This window comes from Pseudopipra pipra, chromosome 6, assembly GCF_036250125.1.
Source record: "Pseudopipra pipra isolate bDixPip1 chromosome 6, bDixPip1.hap1, whole genome shotgun sequence".
In the NCBI taxonomy this organism is placed as follows: Eukaryota; Metazoa; Chordata; class Aves; order Passeriformes; family Pipridae; genus Pseudopipra; species Pseudopipra pipra.
Genome location: NC_087554.1, coordinates 48,817,712 through 48,840,603, shown reverse-complemented (window position 1 = coordinate 48,840,603; position 22,892 = coordinate 48,817,712). Strand labels below are relative to the sequence as shown.

The window sequence follows — 22,892 nt, the reverse complement described above, 5'->3', positions numbered from 1 at the left end:
GATGGGTGAGAGAATATAGATGACCACTAATTTGATACACACAGGAGGATAATCAAGAGCCGAAACAACCAGGGCCAGTGTTGGCCAAGGACTCTTCGGCAAGAGAAGTTTTGAACAGTGATCCATCTTACTAGCCTTTGTTCTCTAGTGTGGTTTTAAAGTGCTGAACAACTGCTCTCTCAAAGGAGTCATCCAGAGTTGCTAATCACTTGGAAAATTTTGGATATGTTCAAAATTATTAGGTATGACAATCTTTAACATCCTAAATTTTTTTTCATATATAATTTCACAGAAACATTCCCAGTCCTGTGAATAAGAAGAGGTGCACTAGCTAGATAACTTTTCATTTGCCACTGGCCATGTCAATAGTTCTCTCTCTGTTTCTTCTACTGGAAGCTTTGAGGTTCCATGCACCATTAGGGAAGAAAAGCAACATTGTGAGTACCATAGAATTTAGCTGAAAGAGCCTTTGATGCCTCTGAGATCGCCTAGAAGAACATAATGCTTTCAGAATGATGGTTAATCTTTTATTTTAGATTTCATTAGCCAACATAGAGTCTGCACAAAATTTCTGAAAAAGTTGTATCTTTAAGTGTTCATATAATAAGGGCAGGTTGTATTGGGCTACATGAAGGACTACAAGTCAGAAACACCTGTGACCTCTTCTTGCTTCTGTTTTGTTAAGTGGTCACAGGATAGTCCTTTAATTCCTTAATCTTCAATTTCCTTGTTAAAATCCAGGTGCACTGATATTTATCATCAAGTGGGACATTGCAGGGTTTTGTAGTCCAGTTTGATTTGTGTTAGGATTGGAAGGCTTCAAATAAAAATGGACTAACTGTGAACAGGTTTTGTATATAAGAGGGCAGGTCCTGTCCTGAAGAGTTTTAGGTGCTAAAGAGTGAGGGATGCTGGAGTATGACAGAGATTTTGTAATCCCTATTTTTCAAATAGGAAGCAGGGGGTTGGAAGATGAAAAGCAAGGATGAGCTCCCACAGGGTAAGTTCTCAGCGCATGAGTTACAGTGTGGTCATTGTTGCTGTGCTGGCTCCTTGTCCTGCACAGCAGGTACTTGGTACTAGCTACTAGGTACTATAATCTGTTTTCATTGAGGATAGATCTAATTTGTATTTCCTTCCTAGTCCACCTCATGGCAATTCTTCTTTGTTGTCACATACTGAGCGATCTAGCCAGAGGTATCAAGAAATGGTAGCTATTAGTAAAGTAGACTTGCTCTTTGGATGCAGGTAATGTTTTCTAAGGATCTTGCTGATGAAAGTTACTAAAAGCAGGTTCAGTATAATGAAAACCATCCTTGGATCACCAGTGATGGGCGACAGCATCTGAGGCTTTCCTGGCACTAATGCTGAGATCATCAAAATATCACAATTTGTTAACATCTTGAATGGAGGGCAGTAGAGTTTCTAGGTGCTAGCATGCTCCGCTTTAGTAACTCTTCTGCTCTATGGCTGATTAGACTTTACTCTGAGGCTCAGACAACAACTCGTTGCAGTGTTTCTTTCCATTTCTTTCTTTTTTATTTGTGAAGACTGTGACACAAGTTATACTGGGTCAGACACACTCTTCCAGGCTTCAGAAAAATGCATCTCAGGGACTTCTTAGCCACATGTGCCATGGCTGTATTGAATAGGCCTTACAGTAGTTTTTTATTCTCTGAATTTGTCACATCTGCTTTGAACCTACAAAACCATTGGCAATCTAGTATCGTGTACAATTAGCATCAGGGTTTTGCTCTAGTATTGTGTATGACCCATCACAAAAGCAGAGGTGGTACAAAATGGCTTTGAAGTCCCAGGGCATAAACACACCTAAGATTTATGTTTGAATGGGACAGAAATAAGCTGTGCAACCAGAATAAGAAATTGTTGACGCATTATTGAGAGCTGTCAGGTTCCACTTGCAATTCCACTTGCAAATTTCCAGCCTAACGAAAATGCCCTCGGAGTGTTTTGATACAGTTTCTGCGCTCATCCATTATAGGCAATCTCTTGAACCTGTATGGCTAGTTTTCTCCCCAGTGGAAACAATTTGGGGTTGGTTTAGTTTTTTCCTTTCCCTGTCAAATGTCTAGTTTTGTCAACCACACCTGCCCTCACTGTATGCTGCACTGTGCAAATAAGCTGGGCAAGGCACCCTCTGTCTCCCAGCTCTGATATTCTTCAAGAGGATACTTAATTGTTGCACTGATGCTATTCCCAGTCTGCAAACATCTGCTCTCACCTAGTGAGTCCATGTAACGTAGATAACCCGTGGCAGACAGGCTGGGATTACACTACCAGTTTCAACTGTGAAGGCTGCTTGTCAAAAATAATTGATTTGATTGTATTCACTGGGTCTGTCAAAGTTTAATGGCGCATTGTGGTAAGGGGCAGTCTTAGAGAAAGCCAGAGACCTGTAAAACAGAACTGGGTGTGTGCTATCAGGCCCAAGCAATATCTGTTGATTGCATAAAACTTCATTAATGAAGTCAGTGAAGTATTATTCAGGGCAAGATGTGGGGAGTCCAGGTGTTCTGCATAGACAATTTCAGGTTTTCTAGCAGAAACTCCACAGGAAGCCTCCATTGTAAAAAATTTTTCATTCAAATGGAAATATGTTTCCAATACTACCACAAAAGGTCAAGACTGGGAGTAAGCAAATAAGTCTGCTTGGTATATAGCAAAGGAAAGAGGATCGATGTCTTACTTCTCTGGAGTGGAGCTCATGCAACTGCTGCGAAGATGACTCGGGAACAAAACTGATCCTGTAGCCACCCATTGCTTTAGGTGAAAGACACACATCGTACCCCTGCAAGAGAGATGCACCACAAAAGAGTGGAGGATCTATAGTTTTCAAACAGCATTGCTCTCATATGCAGTGAGACTGTGACCCTCATTTTGTTTTCACTTTGCTTCATCTATTAATATTACTGGAAGCAGGGAACATGGAAAATTAAAATCTCCTTTTTAAGCCTGGTGCAGGCCAGAAACAGCAGAATTGGCAAGATCCCAAGGTCCCACTCCTAAAACAATAAGCAAGCATGACAAATAGAAAACTTTTTCATTTAGAAAACATTAATGTCATTGTTATTAAATTTATGGTTAGATAAAATCTCTGTTCAGATACAACCAATTATATGTGATACGCTATGAAGGGAGGATCCAGATTTTTTAGCCCAATAGCAGAAGTAATAGCTGAACTGAACAACATATTTATGGACCTATGTAGTCTAGACTGGTTATCTTACCGCTTTCCCACTTCCCCCACCGTTTTGCCAGCTTTCATCCAGCCAATAAATACATGGGAACTGACAGAGTTAATTGCCTCTAATTGTACCCCTCTCGTTATCTTACCAGCTTTGACTCACCATAACCGGTACAGATGTTGGCCAGATAAGAACTCTAGACTCTCTCCATATATATAATATGTATGTATTTATTTATATATCTGAACATGTTAGATATGCTGCTGTAGTAGACTGGATCCGTTATTTCATCACTGCTAGGATTGTACAGCCAACTGGCTGTGCTAGCTGCCTTGGGGGCAGAGACAGAGATGTAATTCCTACCCTCTGCTGCCTGCTCCAGCCCAGGGCATTGGTGAGATACTTTCAGTCATGACCCAACAAAGTCTGGGTTAATAAGAATCATGGGGGGAACAAGGGAGTAGCATTGCTTGGATGACATAGTACTTCACCAAGGCCAGTGAACAGTATGCTGGAATAAAAAATAGTTTAAGTATCAATAAATAAAACATAGAAATCCGAATTGGCTGAAAAACTGACACAATTTATCTTTTGATATTTCTATTTCTGATATCTATAGGCAAACCTGACGCCTGAAACATCAGGAGAGGGATTTAAACTGAACTCCTGACTCTGAAAGGCATTTTTAATCAGTTAGGTTCCAGGGTCCTAGCTTATATAAATGTAGGAATGCTATTCACCTCCTTTGTGGGGGAAAAAAAAAAAGAAAAAACTTTGGAAAAAAAAGAGGCCCACAACAAAAACACCCTAAGGGGTTGTAATAAAAACCCAGATACATTAAAACCAATAAAGATTGGGGGAAAAATTAAAAGAAAATAATTTTATTGTCAGGAAATTGATTCCAGGGATGCATACATTTTTTTGGTCAGGTAAAGGTTGATTTTGGTTGAACCTTCTGTCTGAAAAGTTAGTGAGATAGTCTGCATTGGTGGCAGTAATTTTTTTTATATGTCTGAGTTGTGTTTGTAGATTTTTTGAACTGCCGTTCATCTTTTAGTCTTCAGTGGGGTTGTACAGCCCTTTCAGGAGCCTCTCCCTAGGGCTGAACACTGCCCTGCAGCATGGAAATCCCAGTTCAGTAACAAAGCAAAAGTGGAAGTAACAAAAAGCTTGAGATAATGCAAGATCTTCCTTGATGAACTCTGAGAAACACTGAGTCACCTGCAAAAGGGAGAGATTTGATGGGCACCCTCAGTTCTCACTGCCCTCAGACATCTATTATTGTGAATTTTCCTTCAGGTAATGGTCATTCTCTCTACTCCTTCACACTTTGGTTCGTTGCATGGAGCCAGTGTACACACTGTACATTGTGAATTATCTGTTGTTGTTGCCATTTTTAATATTTTCTTGCTGTATTTCTGTGTTGCAGATGTGGATGAATGCGCTTCAGATTCTCACCAGTGTAACCCCACCCAGATCTGCATAAATACTGAGGGGGGCTATACCTGTTCCTGCACTGAAGGCTACTGGCTGTTAGAAGGCCAGTGTTTAGGTAAATCCTTATGTGATGTGGTATTTTAACACCTGTGCATATGTACCTGTGAATCTCTGAAATAATGTCACTAAGCATTTTTGTCAAGTACACAGTTAAACCTTCAGCATGTGGAAACTGTCTTCTGTCTTTGTAAGTGCCAATGGTATGCTTGGCAGAGAGACTACCTCTCAGAACAAAAATGTAGATGTAAATGCCATATGATTAGCATCCATGTAATAGGTGGGATTTTCATATTCCCAGTCTGAAGGATTCCCTTTCATGTAAGATCAATCACAAGCACGTTTACAAAAATATTTTTCCTAAACAGACCTGTCCTTTCCTCACTGTGGCAGTGGGGACCCGAAGGGATTTGTATTTGATACCAAGAAATAGAACTGAGAGTAAATCCCTAGAGTCAACCAATTCTTTTGCTTGGGGGTCTGAAAAAAATTACCTCTGAACTGGCTGCTGTTTCAGTAGCTTCCAAGAAGTTTTATTTCAGTTTTATTATTTTCCTTGCAGCAATGTCTTGTTCATTCTTTTATCTCAGTCCTATTGAAAAAAACAATGCTCAACAAACAGCACGAGAAAACCTTCCATCTCCCCTCTCTGCCAGCCCATTCCCCTCACTTGAAATGCCTGGGGGATGATGACGTAGATGTTAATTTTAGGTAAACGGATAAGACCTGGGAATTAGGATACAACTTTTTCTAAGAAAAGTTTACTTATTATTAGTTTTCCCCTCATTATTAGTTTTTCAGCTGGCAGGCTGTTTGCTGCCAGCTCTGCAGAGCTGAACTGTCCCATCACACCACCTCCACTGGAAGGAGAATGGGCTTTTCCTGCCCATGCATACCTGGGCCATCTCCAGTTATTTTCTGGCTTTCTCCTCCTAAGTACCAATTCGGTGAAGGACTCAGTCATGACTGCTTTCCTAACTACTGCAAACAGCTGCTATGTAATTCACCTGGCAGGGACAGAGCTGAGCCCTGTCCAAGCTGGGATCTGTGCAGCCATAGCTATTTCAGGGGAGTGCTGTCTTGTAGTTCCCCTGGAGTATGAAGTCTCCAAGGCCCCTGCTCCTTAATCTCTGATAAATCAACTTCTCTTGGGGAAAAAAAAAAGCTTGTGCTGGAGGTTGTACAGCCATATGTGATGGGAGAGGATGAAGGAGAGCAGAGAGGGGGATTCTGCTCTGCATCACCTGTTCTGTTACCCAGTTACTTCTCCCAGTTACAGGCCAAATGACAAGGTTTTGTGTGGCATTCAGGATTTGGGCATGGATCTAAGACATGCTACTGCTTGATGGATATACCAGAGAACTGAAATGATTGCATTGCTGAATTGATTTGAGTATCTGTTATGCTATTTAAAATAGGCAATAACATCCCAGTATTGCCCAATTGAGCAATCATGGGGTGGATTATTACAAGGCAATGCAAACAGTGAAAAGCAAATTGTGTTTAGAGTTGCTATATTTTTCTCTAAGTGTAAAAAATCTCAGTTTTCAATACTTTCCACTGGCTTTGGAGAAGTGATTTTTGCTTTGCTAGCATAAAGCAGTAAAAGAAAATATACTGCAATCAGAGGTCTGAGTTGGGTTTTAGAGACAGGTTTTTTTGGTGCACTGTTAGTAAACCACAATTACAGAACCCTACACTTCTATCTGTTGCAATTATCCCTGTAAAGTTTACAAAGATGAGCCAGTACAACCATATCCACATGATACATCCACAAGATGAAGCCCAGTAAAAGTCATTATCTCCAAAATGTAGCACTCTTGAGATAACAGTCCTGCAAAAGACAAAGCATGTACCTAAAGTAATGCATTGTGTCAGTGAAATGAGGTATTAATTTATTTAAAAGACATGTCCCTTTTTGCAGGATTTGGGCCAAGCCTACTGCTGGTGTACTCACCATCACTCACCTGGCCTTTAGGTTATGTTGCTAACTGACTGGAGATAATGCACTGGGGTTTCTACTGCACAAACTTGGCTTCAAAGCTTTGAGAGTAGCCATTAAAAAAAAAAATCTCCATAAGTCAAACACCAGTTGATACTAAAGAAAATGTAAACCTTGGAAAGGACAACTACTCCAGGTGTTTCATTTTAGTTCTTAGTCACGGGGCAAAATTCTAACACTTACCATCTAACATGTCTTACAGCATTTTCCTGTGCTTGTAACAGTGAGTTGCATGCATTGCTAATGCTGCAATTCAGCCCAAGCTGCTATTTTGGCATTAAATTAACTGTTTACACAGTCTATAATTTGTCAGTTAAAAATTCATATAAAATGTGAATGTGACTATTGGGGGGAAAAAGAATATCCTCACTAAAAAAAAAGCCTTTAGTAACAAGCACTGCTTTTCTAGTGAGGCACTGCTTTTCTAGTGAGTAGCTTTGGTATATGTGGAGCAAAAAAGGTTTTTATCTTGATTCTGGCAAAATTTCTCAGCAATGTTGGCTGTGCTTGTGCTGGTGGGCTGTGTATCAGGTATACTTTGAGGTAGCTGCTTAAAGGAATGGACTGGGCTTCCTGATTCACATTAAGCTGAAGATTACAGCAATGACTATCAATTCATCAGGCATACTGATAGATGTCAGATGTGGATAAAAATATATTATATATTCTACTGGCTGGAAATGTATCTTAATATAGCTCTGTATCTGAACGCCTGGAAGTTTGACTCTTACATCCATAACCAGTATACTGGGTTGTTTCTGTGTTATTGGTACTGGTAACTCAGTGTTTTTACTGCTTTGTATCTGCATGTGAAAATGCAGACCACTCTACTTCTCATTCTTCCCCTCTATAGATATAGATGAATGTCGCTACGGCTACTGCCAGCAGCTGTGTGCCAACGTGCCCGGCTCCTACTCCTGCACCTGCAACCCAGGCTTCACCCTTAATGATGACGGAAGATCGTGCCAAGGTATGTGTATGGTAAACCATGACTGAAGGCTTTGGTCCCAGCCCAGCAACATCCTTAAAATTTGCTTCGTTTTAAGAACACAAGTAATGTTCCCAGTGTTGCTTTTGAAAATGTTCATAGGTTTGTCAGACAGATATTCTGTAATTTCACTGTACCTTGAAGGGGTACAGGTGCAACATGATGGGTGTATCTTGAGAAATATGCACAGAGGCCCAAGCCTCAATTCACTCAAATCACTGAAATTGCCAAGAGTTTAGGCACTGAATTTACTATTAAAATCTGAGCCTGTGTGACCCACCTGAGACAGGAAAACTTTGTCAGATGAGTAAATTAGGTTAGAGTCTCCCAGGTTCCAGACTGGGGTCCTGAGCAATTAGACCACCTTTTGCTGTGATGTGCTACCTCAATCAAAGTCAACTCAAACTCTTCACAGAGCCACTTCTTAGTGAAGGACGGAGCATCTTCCCATATGCTGCAGGAAAAGGTCTGTCCTAATGATGGCCAGAAGCTGCTACTGTCCTAAAAGGAAAAAAAATTGCTTTTGCCTTAGCCCAAGGTTTCCGTGAGGGTGCTTCCTCATTGCATTATCTTCCTCAGGAAACACTGAGCATTTCTTCTCAGGTCTGTTATGACAGTATGGGTTCAATGGTTTTAAAATTGTAGGATAAAACCAGAAACAATTGTAATAAATATTTCATCTCCATCTTCTGTGTTATTTTTTTGGTTGAAGACATTCCCAAAATGCTTCATTGTGTTTCCAACATGCTATTCCCAAGCATCAGCCTGAATCCCAATAAACAACACGGACTTGGTTATGTTTTCTCAGAACAAAGCATTCTGACTGCACAGCTAATCTCTTTGAGATGCTTTACAGTAAAAAATTGAAAATAGAGTCTGGGGAGAATCAGTGATGCATTTGGCATTGGTTTCCCACAGATGTGAACGAATGTACGACTGAAAACCCTTGCACTCAGACCTGTGTCAATACCTATGGCTCTTTCCTCTGCCGCTGTGAACCTGGCTATGAACTGGAAGCTGACGGAGTTAACTGCAGTGGTAACTGTCTTTATTCATCATTTTGGTTTCTTTAATTGTATTAAGTTTACTTTTTCCAAGGTATTACTTTGTACATACTTTTTAAGAAGTTTTTTGCCTTCATCCATTGTTAGCAGCAGGGTAGCTACAACTCATATGATCTTCTTTCCAGCTAAAGCACACAGCAAATACCCAGAAAAGCTCAGTGGAGGAGGGCTGCAAATGGTTTTAAAGAAATAAGCTAAACATTCAAAAGCTCCAAGGTAACAGCAAAACATAAGAAAGCACTTTGTAATGCTAAACAGGAAGCTTTATTAGAGAAAGTAGATATAGTCCTAGAACATTCTTCCATGATTAATGAAATACGTTATATAAAGCATTTTTCCATTTGTCTGTTGAATGTATGTATTCCTCTCACTCCTACGGCTGCTCACTTCTGCCTGAAACCTTTCCCAGTTTCCCCTGTATGGCTCTGGCTACACTTCAGAAACAATATATGGTTTCTTAGTACAGCTATTGCTGATCTGTTCAGCACATAGCAGAATTGTGCTTACATCACTGTACGTTTTCCTCTCTTGTTTTGTTTTTATTTTATTATTTTAATTGAAGGTAAAACTTATTTCTTTGCCTAATGTTCCCACAACCTGATAAAATATTTCTTGGAAAGAAAAATGCACTGGAAAATACTTATATTTTAAGTTACAGTGAACAGGTGTAACATGATGTTTCAGAGACAGAAGATGTGTGAGATGCAGTGTATGTATAGATTAGTTTCCCAAGATGTTTTCCCTTGCAAAACTATTATAAGGGAAAGAGCAAAGGTTAAATCTTTAAAGGGTCTTATGCATTTAACATTTAGACTGCAAGACCTAACCTAAGTTTTCTGCTTTCTAAAGGAATTTCTTCTTCTAAGTTGGTCTCCTGCACCTTTTTATGTGCTCATCTCCTGAGCTACTTGGGGGCCTAAACCAGATAAGTTTATTCCAACGCCGTGTAAAGTGGTGCTTGAGCCTCATCTATGTCTGAGAGTTAAGCCAGCAAAAGGGACTCTCCACCACCCAGATTTAGAGCAGAAAATCTTTTTCTGACAATCCTATGCAAGAAAATGTTTGTCAAAGCAGGTCAAATTTCTCTGGATGAGCTTCCTTCACTTCACAAATAATCGCTAGACACCTCTGAGGCTTGCAAAGGGAATGCCTGGTTAGGAGAACACTCATGAGACTGGACTCAGATGTACTTCAACAGGAGCTGGATTAGTCCATGGCCTAGCAGCCAACTTACCTTGAAGATGGGAGTCATCCCTGCTCCAGTTCAAGGAGAGAGGCAGAGATTTCAACCTGGTTTCCTGACATCATTATTTTCTAATCACAGAGGTCTTCCAAGTACATTAGATGTGCTCTGAAATGCCTACTATCTTTTTGTTTCCATGTAGTCAGCAGAATGCCAAAATTGTTTAGGAACACTGTGGGCTCAGCAGCAGAAATGCAGGACCCTTGGGGCTCTAAGCCCCTCAGCACTTGACAGCAGCTGGGCACTGGTCATACAAATCCAATGTGCTTGAGGTCTGGGCTAGGATGCCTTCAGGGGGTGAGTGATATCTCAGTCACTTTATGAAGTCAGCCTTCAGTCCATATTTTGTCAGGAAGGTATTTATTTCAATAAACTCACTGGGGAAACCTGCACAATAAAAGGACTATGTATGTGTAGGGTTCCTTTTATCTCCCTTTTGATAATGTGATTTCAGCCATAAAGCTACTTTAACATATTTGAACTTCAAATACTTTCCAATCCCTCTGCACAACCCACCAGAAGTGGATAAATGGACTGAGCCCAATTTAGAAGAAAGGGAAATTCAGTCTGAAGAGTAAAAGTGATTCGCCTTGAAGAGTCCACATGTCAGAGCTGGGAATAAGAACTTGGGAGTTCCTGGCTGGGGCTCTGGCCTTTGTTTCTTTCTTCCCCTGAACAGGGAAATAAGGAAATGATTAATGGCAGCCTCCCTCAGTCTAGCACCTTCGCATGTGTTTTCTCCTCAGTCAGCCGTGCCTCCACGTGTGGCTCTGAAGTTTGTCTTTCTCACCTGAGCACAGTTCTGCAGAACACAATGACTGGTCAATTCACGACTGCAAGGGGAAAAGAGCACAGTTTCTGCTTTCAATCAGTTTTGAAAGACTGCTTAGTTTCCTGGGTCTCGGGGAGATGGCTGGGCCTTCCAGTAGGTCTGACCCAGGCTGGGAGGAGCTCTGAAGTCTTGCTGGAATGACTTGGAAGCAACTGACTAGAGGCTAAGAAACATAAAACAGACGGGGCTGGCTGCAGGAGTTCTGCTGGGACCCATGTGGCCCTGGGAAAGGGAAGCTTGCTCTCCAATAAAAGGGGAAAAAAAAGAGAAGAAAACTACTGCCAAGTCTTTCCTTTCAAATTGCAGTTGCAGCTTTGTTGTTGGAGTATCTCTATCTCTGACGTAAAACAGAACTGAAAACATGGCCAGCTGGTGACAGGTATTAGAAAAGAAAAATAAATAAATAAAAGCCATGCATTGTGTTCAGCAGCAGCTTTGGTTTTCCTAGGAAAAACTGTTTAAGCAAAAACTTGTTGTACAGCATTTTGTCAGGTTATTTCAGAGCTCTAGGGAGCTGGAGGGTGCCAGCTGGGGTGATGGGCGGGTAGCCTAGATGGCCACCTGCCTGTGGGACTCTCTTTTGACAGTAAAGCCAAAGACACTAAATTTTGTTTTACCACTGCAGACATGGACGAATGCAGCTTCTCAGAGTTCCTCTGCCAGCATGAATGTGTGAACGGACCTGGTTCTTACTACTGTATCTGTCCTTCGGGCTATAACTTGCTTGACGATAGTAGAAGCTGCCAAGGTAAGAACATTCCTGTACTGTTTGAAACCTGAGGGGACTAGAAAATAGATCCCATGTCTAGAAAGAGATTTTCAAGAACTGAGATGCTTGGTCTTGGCATTGTGCAGACAAATACTCCTAAGGGCCAATTATGTAAATCTGGCAAGAATGTCATCACGTGAATGAGGTGAACTGGTGTGTTGTTTTAAGTAAGACTTTATTGACTAGGAAACAGCTACACAGGAAAGACCTCAAATGCTCTCTCCTTTGCTGCACGTCTCTTTTTCCCATTCTCTAAGGTCAGAAAGCTTGAGCAGCCAACTTCTTTCCATTTTTTTTGCAGCACTTGGCATATGGAAACACTCCAATAAGCAGAAATGAATGGGGTAAAAACTGATCTTTAAAGAGGAGACAATTATAAAAAGGCCACTTCTCATGGTGCAAGGGTTTTATTAATTTTGGGGCAATTCCTTAAGATGGAAACGGGTTTGTTGGAGTGATGTCTTGTACATATTTCCCTGCTTTAGCCTTTCTCTTGCTCCTTGTGTTTTAGATATCAATGAATGTGAAAACAGAAACTTCACCTGCACTGCGCAGCAAACGTGTTTCAATATCCCAGGAGAATATAAATGTTTAGACCCAGTACGATGTGAGGAGCCTTATCTCCAGATTAGTGAGAAGTGAGTAACATACCCACAGCCACAAAAGCAACTTCTCTCTGTGAGAATCATATCTAGAATAAACCAAATGAGATGTAATATTACGACACAGCCGTGAAGTCTGTCTAGAGAGCTGTACATACATGCTGTTGCTGCATTCACCACCGGTAAGCTTTATAAAAATAATAAATTGCAATTCCTTACCAAGTCACCAGGTGGGATACGATATGATATCACGCTCAGATGTGTGGGAAGTTAACTGGAAAAAAAGTTATGGGTTAGTAGAGAAAACAGCAAGGTTTGTGATGTAATAAGAGACATTTACTTACATTACTAACCAACTTCACATATGCTCAAATGCAGTCTGTTTATCAGTATGAGTATTTCCTGTAAATGGTAACTAGCTTATGCTTGGGAAGTACTTTAAAACAGTAGATGATCATTATAGCAGGATACAAGTAGTTTCCTATTGCTAAAGGTCAAAAGTTCCAAATAGTTCACAGACTGATCTCCCTTGTCTAGAAATTGGATATGTCTGGATGGGGCTGTTAGCACTGTTACTGTCTCAACTGGGAATTATTTGAGCAAGTAAAAAATAAATCCCTCATTTTGAAAAATTGCCTGTTTCTTCTACATTTTTGAAAGTATTTGCCTGGGGTTCAAAATATTTCAGTCCCAGATGGATCTCTCTATATTGCAGTCCTTATTATTTCATCCATAGTGTTTGCACTAAACCCAGTTACCTGGGATCGCTTGGTAGTCAAATGTATTTCACAGAAAGGTGAGAGAGGAAGAATTAGCTTCTTTCCATTATAATTTATTCATAAATATTGCTTTCTGAACTAGACCTGCTGAAGAGTGGACACATAGTGTTTGTCCAGTTCCAGGTTTACCCACTCGCAGAGGTGGTAGAGTCTTAGACTGGAATTTGAAATATCTGAAGCCTCTGTATCTAAATTCCCTAGAGCCCAACTATAGAGTCCTCTCAGAGCAGCTTGCAGAACTCTTGATCTATGAGCTTTGTGTTTGGTGGCTTTGGCTCGTGTCTAGATGGGACTGTATTTAATTTGTGGCATATGTCTAGAAGTGGTCAGGATAAAAGCCAAGTGAATTCCTTGCATCTGTGTTTTCTGTGGAAGGAACTGGGTGTTTGCAATGCCAGAAGCCTCTTGATGGGGGCCATGCCAGATAAATTGTCTGAAATTGGTGTCAGTAGTGGAGGTTTATAGAAAAAACAGTCAAAAAGACCCTTGTCCAGTAAATTCCCCAACATAGCTTTTATAAAGAAACATCCTGCCTCACAACTTTATTAAAGTTCCCTGAAGAAATCAGCAGCATGTGGCTAGGGCACATGGACTGATGCAGCCTGTTTGGGTTTCCACAGGCTTCTGAAAAGACTCTTACATAGTTATTATGGAAATTAAGCAGCCATAAGTAACAGAGAGTAGTCCCTGGAACAGAAGAATAAGAGACTGAAAGATAAAAAATAAATAGAGGACAGTATTAAATTGTCAAATTGCACATTGAAGTTCTGCTTCAGAGGTCTAAGCTGGACCTAGATGGCCCATCAAAAGCAACCTGGGAAAAAGAATAAACCATGAGATGGTCAAAGTCAGCAACGGTATCTGAGGACAGTAGATAAAAGAGTGAGTAGAAAAAAATTGCAAAATAAGCCTCAATGACTACAATAAAAGTGGCAGATGAAATTCAGTGTAGATGAATGTAAAATAAAAAGACAATCCCAAATTCACAAATTCAATAAAGAGCACTGATCTGATCATAATCCATCCAAACGGACATTTGAGGGTTATTCTAGTTCCATGATCTGCAGTACTCACCAGAGGTCAGAAAAGCAACCTGAATTTGAGGTGTTGGTAGGTAGAGAATATCCTTGGGGCATATGCTATTATGTACCACATCTTTGTGCAGTTCCTTCCCCTCCTCTCAATAGAAATATAACTGGACAAAGGTTCATAAGGAGCAATGAGGATGATCAAAAGTATGGAATAGCTTCTTTTTGAGAAATGACTAAGTTAGGACACTTCAGCTATGAAGAGGATCAAATATGAAGTCCTGAATTGTATGAAAAGGATGAGCAGGGATTGACTGGCTGCACTCCTTTCAAACAGAAGAGCTGGGAGTATAAGATAAAGCCAGAAAAGGCACCATGCAGAGAAAGATGAAGGGGACTGTGGAAGCTCCTCACTGCAGGGGGCTTTGGATGCCAGACATTTATGTGTGTGTAAGGGAAAGCTCGAAAAGCTGATAGATAAGAAATGTATTAAGAGCTGATGAATACAAAGAAGACATCTTTGCTTCAAGAATTCCCTGAGTCACAACCAATTTTAGGCTGTTGGTGGAAGTGTCATACACTTGGCTCATTATCCTCTTCTTCCTTAGAGCTCTACATTTGATGTTATAGCTTTGTTTGGATCCAAGATGTCTCACTGTATGTTCTCATGTAGTATATAAAATATTTCTAAACAAATAGCACTACATTTACGTAGCACTATCAGCAAAATGATCCATTAATTAACATTATTTTGGGGACAGTTCAGTTTAAATTACTATCAGAACAAACATGTACCGAGTATTCTATACCTGCAGAGCTGCTCCACAGAAAGTACACATTTTTGAGTGATCTAAGGAGACAAAGAATGTGAAGGTATTTTGGCCTAGAAGACAAGAAAAAGGAAGCAGTGATATAAGTAGGCCAGAATAGCAACAAAGAGAATATTAAAAGTGAGAAAGTTTATTACAAGTTTCATTGATTCTTTTAGCTGGTCAACAATATTCTTTGTTTATTTATTTATGCATCTGTATTTGCATGTAAAGAATCAAATATTACAGACATTTGTAACCCCTAATGAAAATTCTATCTCTGACAATTAGCCGCTGCATGTGTCCAGCTGAAAACCCTGGTTGCAGAGATCAGCCGTTCACCATCCTGTACAGAGTGATGGACATGGTGTCTGGGAGGTCTGTGCCTTCGGACATTTTTCAGATGCAAGCAACAACTCGCTATCCTGGAGCCTATTACATCTTCCAAATCAAATCAGGGAATGAGGGCAGAGAATTCTACATGCGGGTAAGTCTAGCACTCATTGAGGGAAAATATGAAATATCTTCTCATTAGCTGAATGGCCTGATAGCAGAAGTCATCTTTTAATCAATATCATTTAAACCTTCACTATGAGGCATTTTTACATACAGACGTGCAGACCAGTGTGCTGATCTGTAGGAACTGTTGGATCTCTCAGGAAAGTAACCTACCCAAAGCAAACACACTTATCCTATGAGACAGTAGGTTTAGGAAAGCCCAGGGCTGTACCCATGCCTAAGAATAGCTCAGGTCTCCCATGCTCAAGAGAAATTATTGTGCCAAACTGTTTTTTATTTGATGGACAATCAGTAATTGTCACCAAAAGATTCAATGTTTCTTGTCTATTTTATTCATTGGAAATCGAAACTTGTGAAAAACACAAAAGTAAGCAAAAACCCCACCCCTTTATGCCAGGAATTGACTTTCTGTGTTCCTTGCTTTCATTTGCTATCCATTTTTTTCACTGAGAACATTTTCCTGTTAGAGAAAACATAACTACCTGTGTTTTTTTAATTTGAGTTTTTCTCAGAAGACCTCTCTTTTCTCCAGTCATCCTTACCATGCCACTGACATGCAGGGGTGATGGGAGTGTCTGCACAGAATGGGGCACCTCCATGAGGGGTGGTGACACTGAGGAGGGTAATTTTCAGCTGTAGGCAAAACCTGGCTCTGATATTCGCATAAAGTCACATTCAGTGGCTACTGACAGTTCCCCTCTCTCATGGACACCGGTAGTGGGATAGATTCCAGGACACATTTCTCACAAGAGCCTCAGATTCCCACTGTCAGAAAAGGAAAAGGCTTCAAACCCACGAATTGACAAATGGTCCTGTTACAATCATTATATCTCACAAGAGCTTTCCTGTTGTAAAGTCATTACTGGTTCCACTGACATTTTCCCCTCATCCTGGCCAATCCACCAGGCACTGAGGCCCCAGAGCCCATCACCATTGCCCAAGCTTGCTGGTTCTGAGTTACCCCACAGCCATTCCCTGGGTGGTGGGCAAGCAGAGCTGGGTGGGAGGGACACTGAGGCACCAGGCCCAGGCCCAGCACTGGGCAGCCCACCCAGCACCTCCTGATGGCTATGTTGGCCTGCTCTTATCAAAGGTAACACAAACACCCAGTTTCAAGGTTTCTGATTTTAGTGTCAGCAGTTCTGATTTTTAAATGCATGTAATCCACTTTTCTGGCCAGACATTGCAAAGGTCTGCTTCCATTTAATAAAGGACTGGTTTTCTGAAGTGCCATCACATATTCAAAGCTCTCTTTGGAGTGTGAGGTTTGTGCCATTAATATACACAATGTCCCACAAGCCTGGACCCTGTTCACATGGGAATGTCTGTTCTCCAAGCTCTGTTAACATAACCCCTTCTCAGTGTTCGCTGCTTCACAGTAACACTGTCTTTTACATCAAACTAAAGAGTATCTCACAAAAACAGACAAACAAACAAAAAGGTGACACTACTTGTTTATACCCTAAATCCACGTTTTCATCTTTTTCCATTTGGGCAATAGCAAGTGTCTATGTTCAATAGCTCTTTTTATGTGCAGGGCTCTTAAAGGCTTTACAAACTGTAGAAGGTGATAGTTCATATAAAACCCTGAAAAGGAGCCAAATGCTGAAATAAAGCTCTGTCCTATCAGTTGCAGCAGTGCAAACAATGCAACAGAAAACATCTATTTTGGCTGCTTGAAGACCATAGTGAGAGAGTAGTTTTCAAGAGCTGGCTTTGGCAATCTCACCTGCTTTCTCTTGTTTTGTGCACAGCAAACGGGACCGATCAGTGCTACTCTGGTGATGACCCGCCCTGTGAAGGGGCCCCGTACTGTTGAGTTGGACTTGGAAATGATCACTGTTAACACTGTCATCAACTTCAGAGGAAGCTCTGTCATCCGGCTGAGGATATTCGTATCACAGTACTCCTTCTAAACCTTGAGTTTGTGCCCTGGAAACATTAAACCAAAAGAGACAGTTCCTCCTCTGCAGAACTCTCTCCTCAAAAGCCAGTACATATAGCAGCTCCAAACCAAATCACTATCTCTACAGACCCGGTGACCTATGCCTGTCTGAGCAGGGAGGCCTCTTCATGCACAGTCCCTACCAGGATGCAGACATCTGAAGATGTATTTTCAGCAGATCCCATGTGATTCTCTATGTGGTCATGTATTTTAAGGACTCTTCTTTTCGCTGTAAACACTTCTAGGGCATAAGTCTATGTGAAAGACTGTGAACCTTTGTAGCTCCAAGGCTGCTTGGCAAAAAGCACCAAAGAAACTGAGGAAAAAGCTGGCTTTTGCAATCTTGCATTTTTTTTAATTTTTTTTCATTATAAACGGAAAACAGACAAACAAGCAGAAACAGAAACAAAATCCCCACCTATCAAAACAAGGGATCTCCGAAGTCCTAACTTGCATTCCCAATTATCTCTGGAATTATCAGTCAGGCCCTTTGTCTCAATTCACCCTGCATTTGTCTTAGTTTCACCTGTTTTTTCTTTGATTCTATTTTATAGTTAAAATTCATTGTAAATTCATTCCAAAATACATGTTGTACTATGTAATCTTTTACTTTCTTACAAAGTGTCACATGTTTGGGTTCCTTCCTATATTAAATCTTTCTATATAACAGAGCTTAGAGAAATCTATCACTGGATGGTGTGTTTCACAACATTTAGGATTGTATACTTATTTGTACTCAAGATCTTTGACACAGGCTTCCACTGCCAGAATAATTTCCAGAATAAGTAGGGACTTTGGAGCAGATAATCAGAATTTTATTTTTCCCTAAGTGTGACAGTTGCAAACAGTTTCTAATGGTTACAAGGTAGTAATACCATCTCTGTAGTTACGGCTGCAACTAATCTCCTGTTCAAAGAGTACTCAGGTCAGAGGTGTCCAAATTCCTTCAGAAAAAATGAATTGTTCTTTTCACCTGCACTGTCTCTCCTACATTCCTAACATTGGGGGAAACAAGCTGAAAAGGACTAGGACCTTTATCATTCATGCTTCTACCACAAAGCAGCAATACCCCCATCTCAAACAATGGGATCCCACAGTTTGCATAGGCATTGTTTTCTCAGGTATAACTGCTGTAACCAATATAAAATTTCTCCTAAAGTCCAATCTGAATCTCCAGTACTGTAATCTGTTGCTTTTTAGTCTACTTCCATTAGAAATAGAGAACAGTTTATCTTCCCCTTTGCAGCAGTCTTTAACGTGTCTGAAGACTGTTGTCATGTCTCCCCTCAGATTGTTCTTCTCTAGTCTAAACAAACCCAATTCTTTTGGTCTTTCCTCATACATCACATTTTCTGGACCTTTGATCATTCTTTTTGCTCTCATTTGGATTCTCTCCAGTTGGTTCACATCTTTCTTGAAGCACAGTGCCCAAAACTGTTAAAAGTATTCCAGCTGAGGCCTCTCAGTGCTAAGCCAAATCTCTATATATGTTTAGTAGTTTGAAAAAAAAATTGAAAATTGTATAGTTTGAAGGTATAATGCTTGTTGAAGCCATTGGCACTTTGGTCTTTTATTTTAGTCGGGATGAGGATCCCTATGCCTTGTTCTTAAATTTGCCTAACACAGCTCTTTTGCTTCATTTTTTCTTACTGGCTTATTTGCTCTCCAGCATTGCTAGGGCCGGAAAGATAACATTTGCTTTGTCTTTTTGAGGACTGGAAGTGCTCAGTGCTACTTGGGAGGAGTTTATGAAGATTATAATGCAAGGAGGCAGGAGCAGAGTAGCAGCTTTATGTTGTCTTCATTAAAGTGGAGTATTAAATGGGAGAATACAGACTTGGAAAGTTATCACAACACAGACTGCATGACATAATCAAAAAATGGCCTTTTGTTCCTAGAAAGCTTTGTGAGTTAGTCTGGAATTGTTTTTCCCTAGCTGTAGTAGAGTCCCATCTTTTTCCTTGTACTCAGCTTGAAGGAAGCCCTGATGCTCTCAGCAAGAAAATGCTGAGTTGAGCAGCTTCTGATTCTTAATGGTTTAAAGGTTTTCTCTGTGCTGCTACGACATCCCAGGATGCTGCAGCTCAGAGCTCTGTACAAGGCTGTCCTTTATTGTAAAAACAAAAAGGCTGGAGTCTGACTCCAGGGTTTAGTGGGCCAAGCTGAGGGCAGGAAGCCAATGAGTTTTGTGAGTAGCTGACTTGGAGGAGATGAATGCAAAGGAAATGGGCAGAGAAATAGTACAAACAAGAATTTGTTTCCTGAGTGTATCATGTCTCATCAAATACCACAGTCTTGGCGGGAAAAATAGAGATGATCAGGAAGGAGGAATGCTAGTTTATAACCATTGGTCTAAAAGTGCTCATGTGTCCCAGGTGATGGAAGTAAAACATGGGAAACATGCAGGCTCTGGTGGACCAGAGAGCAGACAAGGGGCAGGCAGGACCTTGCATTGAAGATGTCAAACTCTTACATTTTCCTAGTGCTTAAAAGCCCCTTTTTGCCCCCCTTTGTGCCTCTATGTTATGGCTTCTTCATGTCCAGTTGAGAAGGCCTTTTCTTCCTATCATCACATCACCTCCTGGAGAGGAAGCACACCCTGTTAGACATCAGACAGTTTCTCACTTCTGGTCTGTTCTCCCATGGCCCCCACATACCAACCTGATTTAACCCTAATTTAGAAACATCAAAACCCAGAGGAATTCCATAACAAAACACTGTTAAAAGAGTAAAGCTTGAATCCTTGGTTTTAGCAGGATCCAGCAAATACCCATAAAACAATATTATACTTTCTATATAAACAGTCTGTGCCTTAAAAAAAAAGGTGGAAAGTCTGGAAACAAAGGAATTCAGCCACTTCTCAACTGACATAACATCTTTCATCACTCACTATCACTCCAGCCAACTTAAATTTTGCCAAAATATATGCCAATCTCAAAATAATAAATTAGTAGCAGTTTACAACATCTAAACTCTCCATTTCCTAGTCAGGGGTCTGTTTCCAATAGACCATCGCCCTTTGAGGCCAGGACTCCCTAAAAGCAGACAAAATTCCAGGTCTGCTCAGAAAATGATTCTTTATTCTAACCCACTAAAGAGGGTCTTCCAGCACAAGGATTTTTACCATATGGTTAAAAGACAGTATTCTGGCCGCACAGATGAGGTCACAGACCCTGGTCTGGGTATGTGTGGCTTCTCTCTGGCTCTGCTCTCCCTGGCCAAGCAGGGAAGGGACAGCTCTTTGCCTCTCCGGCCTGTCAGCTGTCATGTCTGTTTAAATGTAGGTCCTCATGAGGAAGACTGCCCCTCACTGTGTGTTTGTACAGCACCTAATGTCAGTGCAATACTGGAAATAAAGGCAAAATAAAGCAGTCATTGCAGTAATCTTTGATATAGATCACCATGATCACAGAAGGAGAAACTATTCTGACAAATGAACCAAGTGATTCATGCTAGTTGGGTTAGGTGCCAGAGGGAGAAAAATGGCAAGAGATGAATGATCCATTGTTATAGAGCTGAATGGATCCTATCATCTGGCTTATTTAGCTTTGAGATATTTTTAGGGGATTGACTTTTTTGACACAGACAACAAAACATTATTTCACCTAAGAGATTGCTGGATCCCACAGAATCGCTTTTCAACTGGTGATTCTCTGACTACAACACCTTTGTTGAAAATAACTAAGCTTCTTTGAGGACTGGTCACCCACCACCCACTGAGTGTAGTGTCCAGGGCCATTCACACAGAGTTCTTTCCTTTTCAGTTGGGGGCCTGTACTCATATTTACCTTTTTTTGACTTAGCTTTTAGAAGAGTCAACTTTTTTTGTCTCATAAACATGGTGTCAGCATTAGCAAAACTTAACACATTAATTTTTCTCTGTCTAGAGCCAGCAGAGCAATATAATCAGTACAGTTTGTGGTCATGCAAGTTCTCCAGTCTGGCTTATTCACAGAATATGCTACTGAATATCTTCCGTAGCATGTAGCTGTAGTAGAACATAATGGAAATATTGTAGCACAAAGATGTTAATTTAAAAAAAAAAAGAGAGAGAAGGAATAAAAGTATGCCTTAATGTTATTCAAGCCTGACAGGAATTGTTGTTAAAATAAATCTCCATTCTGGATGGACAAACCCCTCAGCTGGTGTTAATTTGCATGACTGATACTCTTCAGTGCAAAGATAACAAGGGTCCTTAGACTCTTCAATGTGTGTTGTGTAAAGCACTGCACATGTATCTGTATACAAGGAGAATTTACAGAAGCTGCAGAAGTGGTAGTGTGGCTCTGCATTTGGAAGCTGTAAGACAATATGGCACAAGCAAATTCTGTTTCTTAGCTGACATGAGTGCAGACAAGTGATTTACACCCATCACATTTTGTTGGTTTAAGTCTTTGAACCAATTTTGAATATCTCAACCCCAAAGCAAGTGCCATGCATGAGGCCTGAGGCTGATGGTCATAACTAGACTTTTGGAGATTCTGCAGAAAGCTTCAGAAATGTGACGTGCTGAAGGGTCAGTGTCATATGGAGTGTAATGGTCCAGAGTTATTTGTGTGGGGATGTCTGTGACACTGCCCCAGCCTCTTTCCTCACCTGTTTCAGTGCAGACTACAACTGATGTTTGTAAGTGTGCACACTGGATGTGTAAATCTCACCTATTCCCATTCTTAGCTCTGTCTTCTGAGATCCCTCTAGTGGTTTGCATTGGCCAAACTGATCCTCCTGTGTAATTCAACTAATACTGGTGAAGCACATGAGGGAGAGTTTGGGTACAAGGCAGATACACTTTTACACCAGTAAGTAAATAATGATGCAATAACCTCAATGTAGGAATTCAGGAATGTATCTGAGTAATAAAGGGATCTTTAGAAAACACTTCAGCAACCAAGAACTCCTGAAATATTCAGCCTCTTTCAATTCCCTTCCCTGTACCCAGAAGTCACTCATTTTCCCTCTGGGGTTTGTCCTGGACAAATGAGCTTATTATGGTCATGCACTGCAACCACATGCTGAGTAAGCTCCACTTCTCTGGCTCCACTTCTGCTAAACATTTTTCAGTTTGCTTTTTGGAAATCAATTGTAGGCTATCTGTCTTTCCTAGGGTCTGACTGACCCCAGTTGCTTTTCTCACAGCCAAGACAGATCCATTATTTCCCAGTCAGGTTCTTCTGCACTCACCACCTGTACAAGCTCTTCATGTGTTTCACTGGAGATGCAGGCACTGCCATATTGGTAGGCATCCTTACAGCAAAGTATTGGGTGTGAATGGTTGAAGGGATTGCCCAGTCTGCTGGCAGAGCCTGGCTTCATGAATAGGATTTAAAAATCCCCACAACTCCTCAGTTTTGAAAGTGAGAGATGTTCTTTTAGGTCCTGATTAATCACTTTTATCCCAAAATTGCATTTGTATCATGTTGGCTTGATAGTCTCAAGGCTTTTTAAGAGAGAAGTCTGATAAGGACATGCTTATGCAATACATCCTTAGGCTTTATACAACTTGGATGAGGCTTTTCCAATTTCCAAAAACAGTATTTGGCCCCAGTTAGAGAGAATTCAATGTGATCGTCACTATGCTGAAGTCAGTGATCGCTAAACACCTCACATCAGGT

General features: G+C 40.7%; 1 protein-coding gene across 2 annotated transcripts in view; it reads left to right on the top strand.

Moving 5' to 3' along the window:
* FBLN5 (fibulin 5) overlaps positions 1 to 17,947 on the top strand; it is a 45,184-nt gene extending 27,237 nt beyond the window's left edge. For both annotated transcript variants that reach the window (XM_064658989.1, XM_064658990.1), the window contains exons 5-11: positions 4,636 to 4,758; positions 7,556 to 7,672; positions 8,609 to 8,728; positions 11,455 to 11,577; positions 12,110 to 12,236; positions 15,108 to 15,303; positions 17,090 to 17,947. In XM_064658989.1, coding sequence (XP_064515059.1) covers positions 4,636 to 4,758; positions 7,556 to 7,672; positions 8,609 to 8,728; positions 11,455 to 11,577; positions 12,110 to 12,236; positions 15,108 to 15,303; positions 17,090 to 17,251 — 968 coding nt within the window. In that variant the 3' untranslated portion in view covers positions 17,252 to 17,947. The remainder of the gene's footprint in view (positions 1 to 4,635; positions 4,759 to 7,555; positions 7,673 to 8,608; positions 8,729 to 11,454; positions 11,578 to 12,109; positions 12,237 to 15,107; positions 15,304 to 17,089) is intronic.
* Positions 17,948 to 22,892: the final 4,945 nt, after the last annotated feature.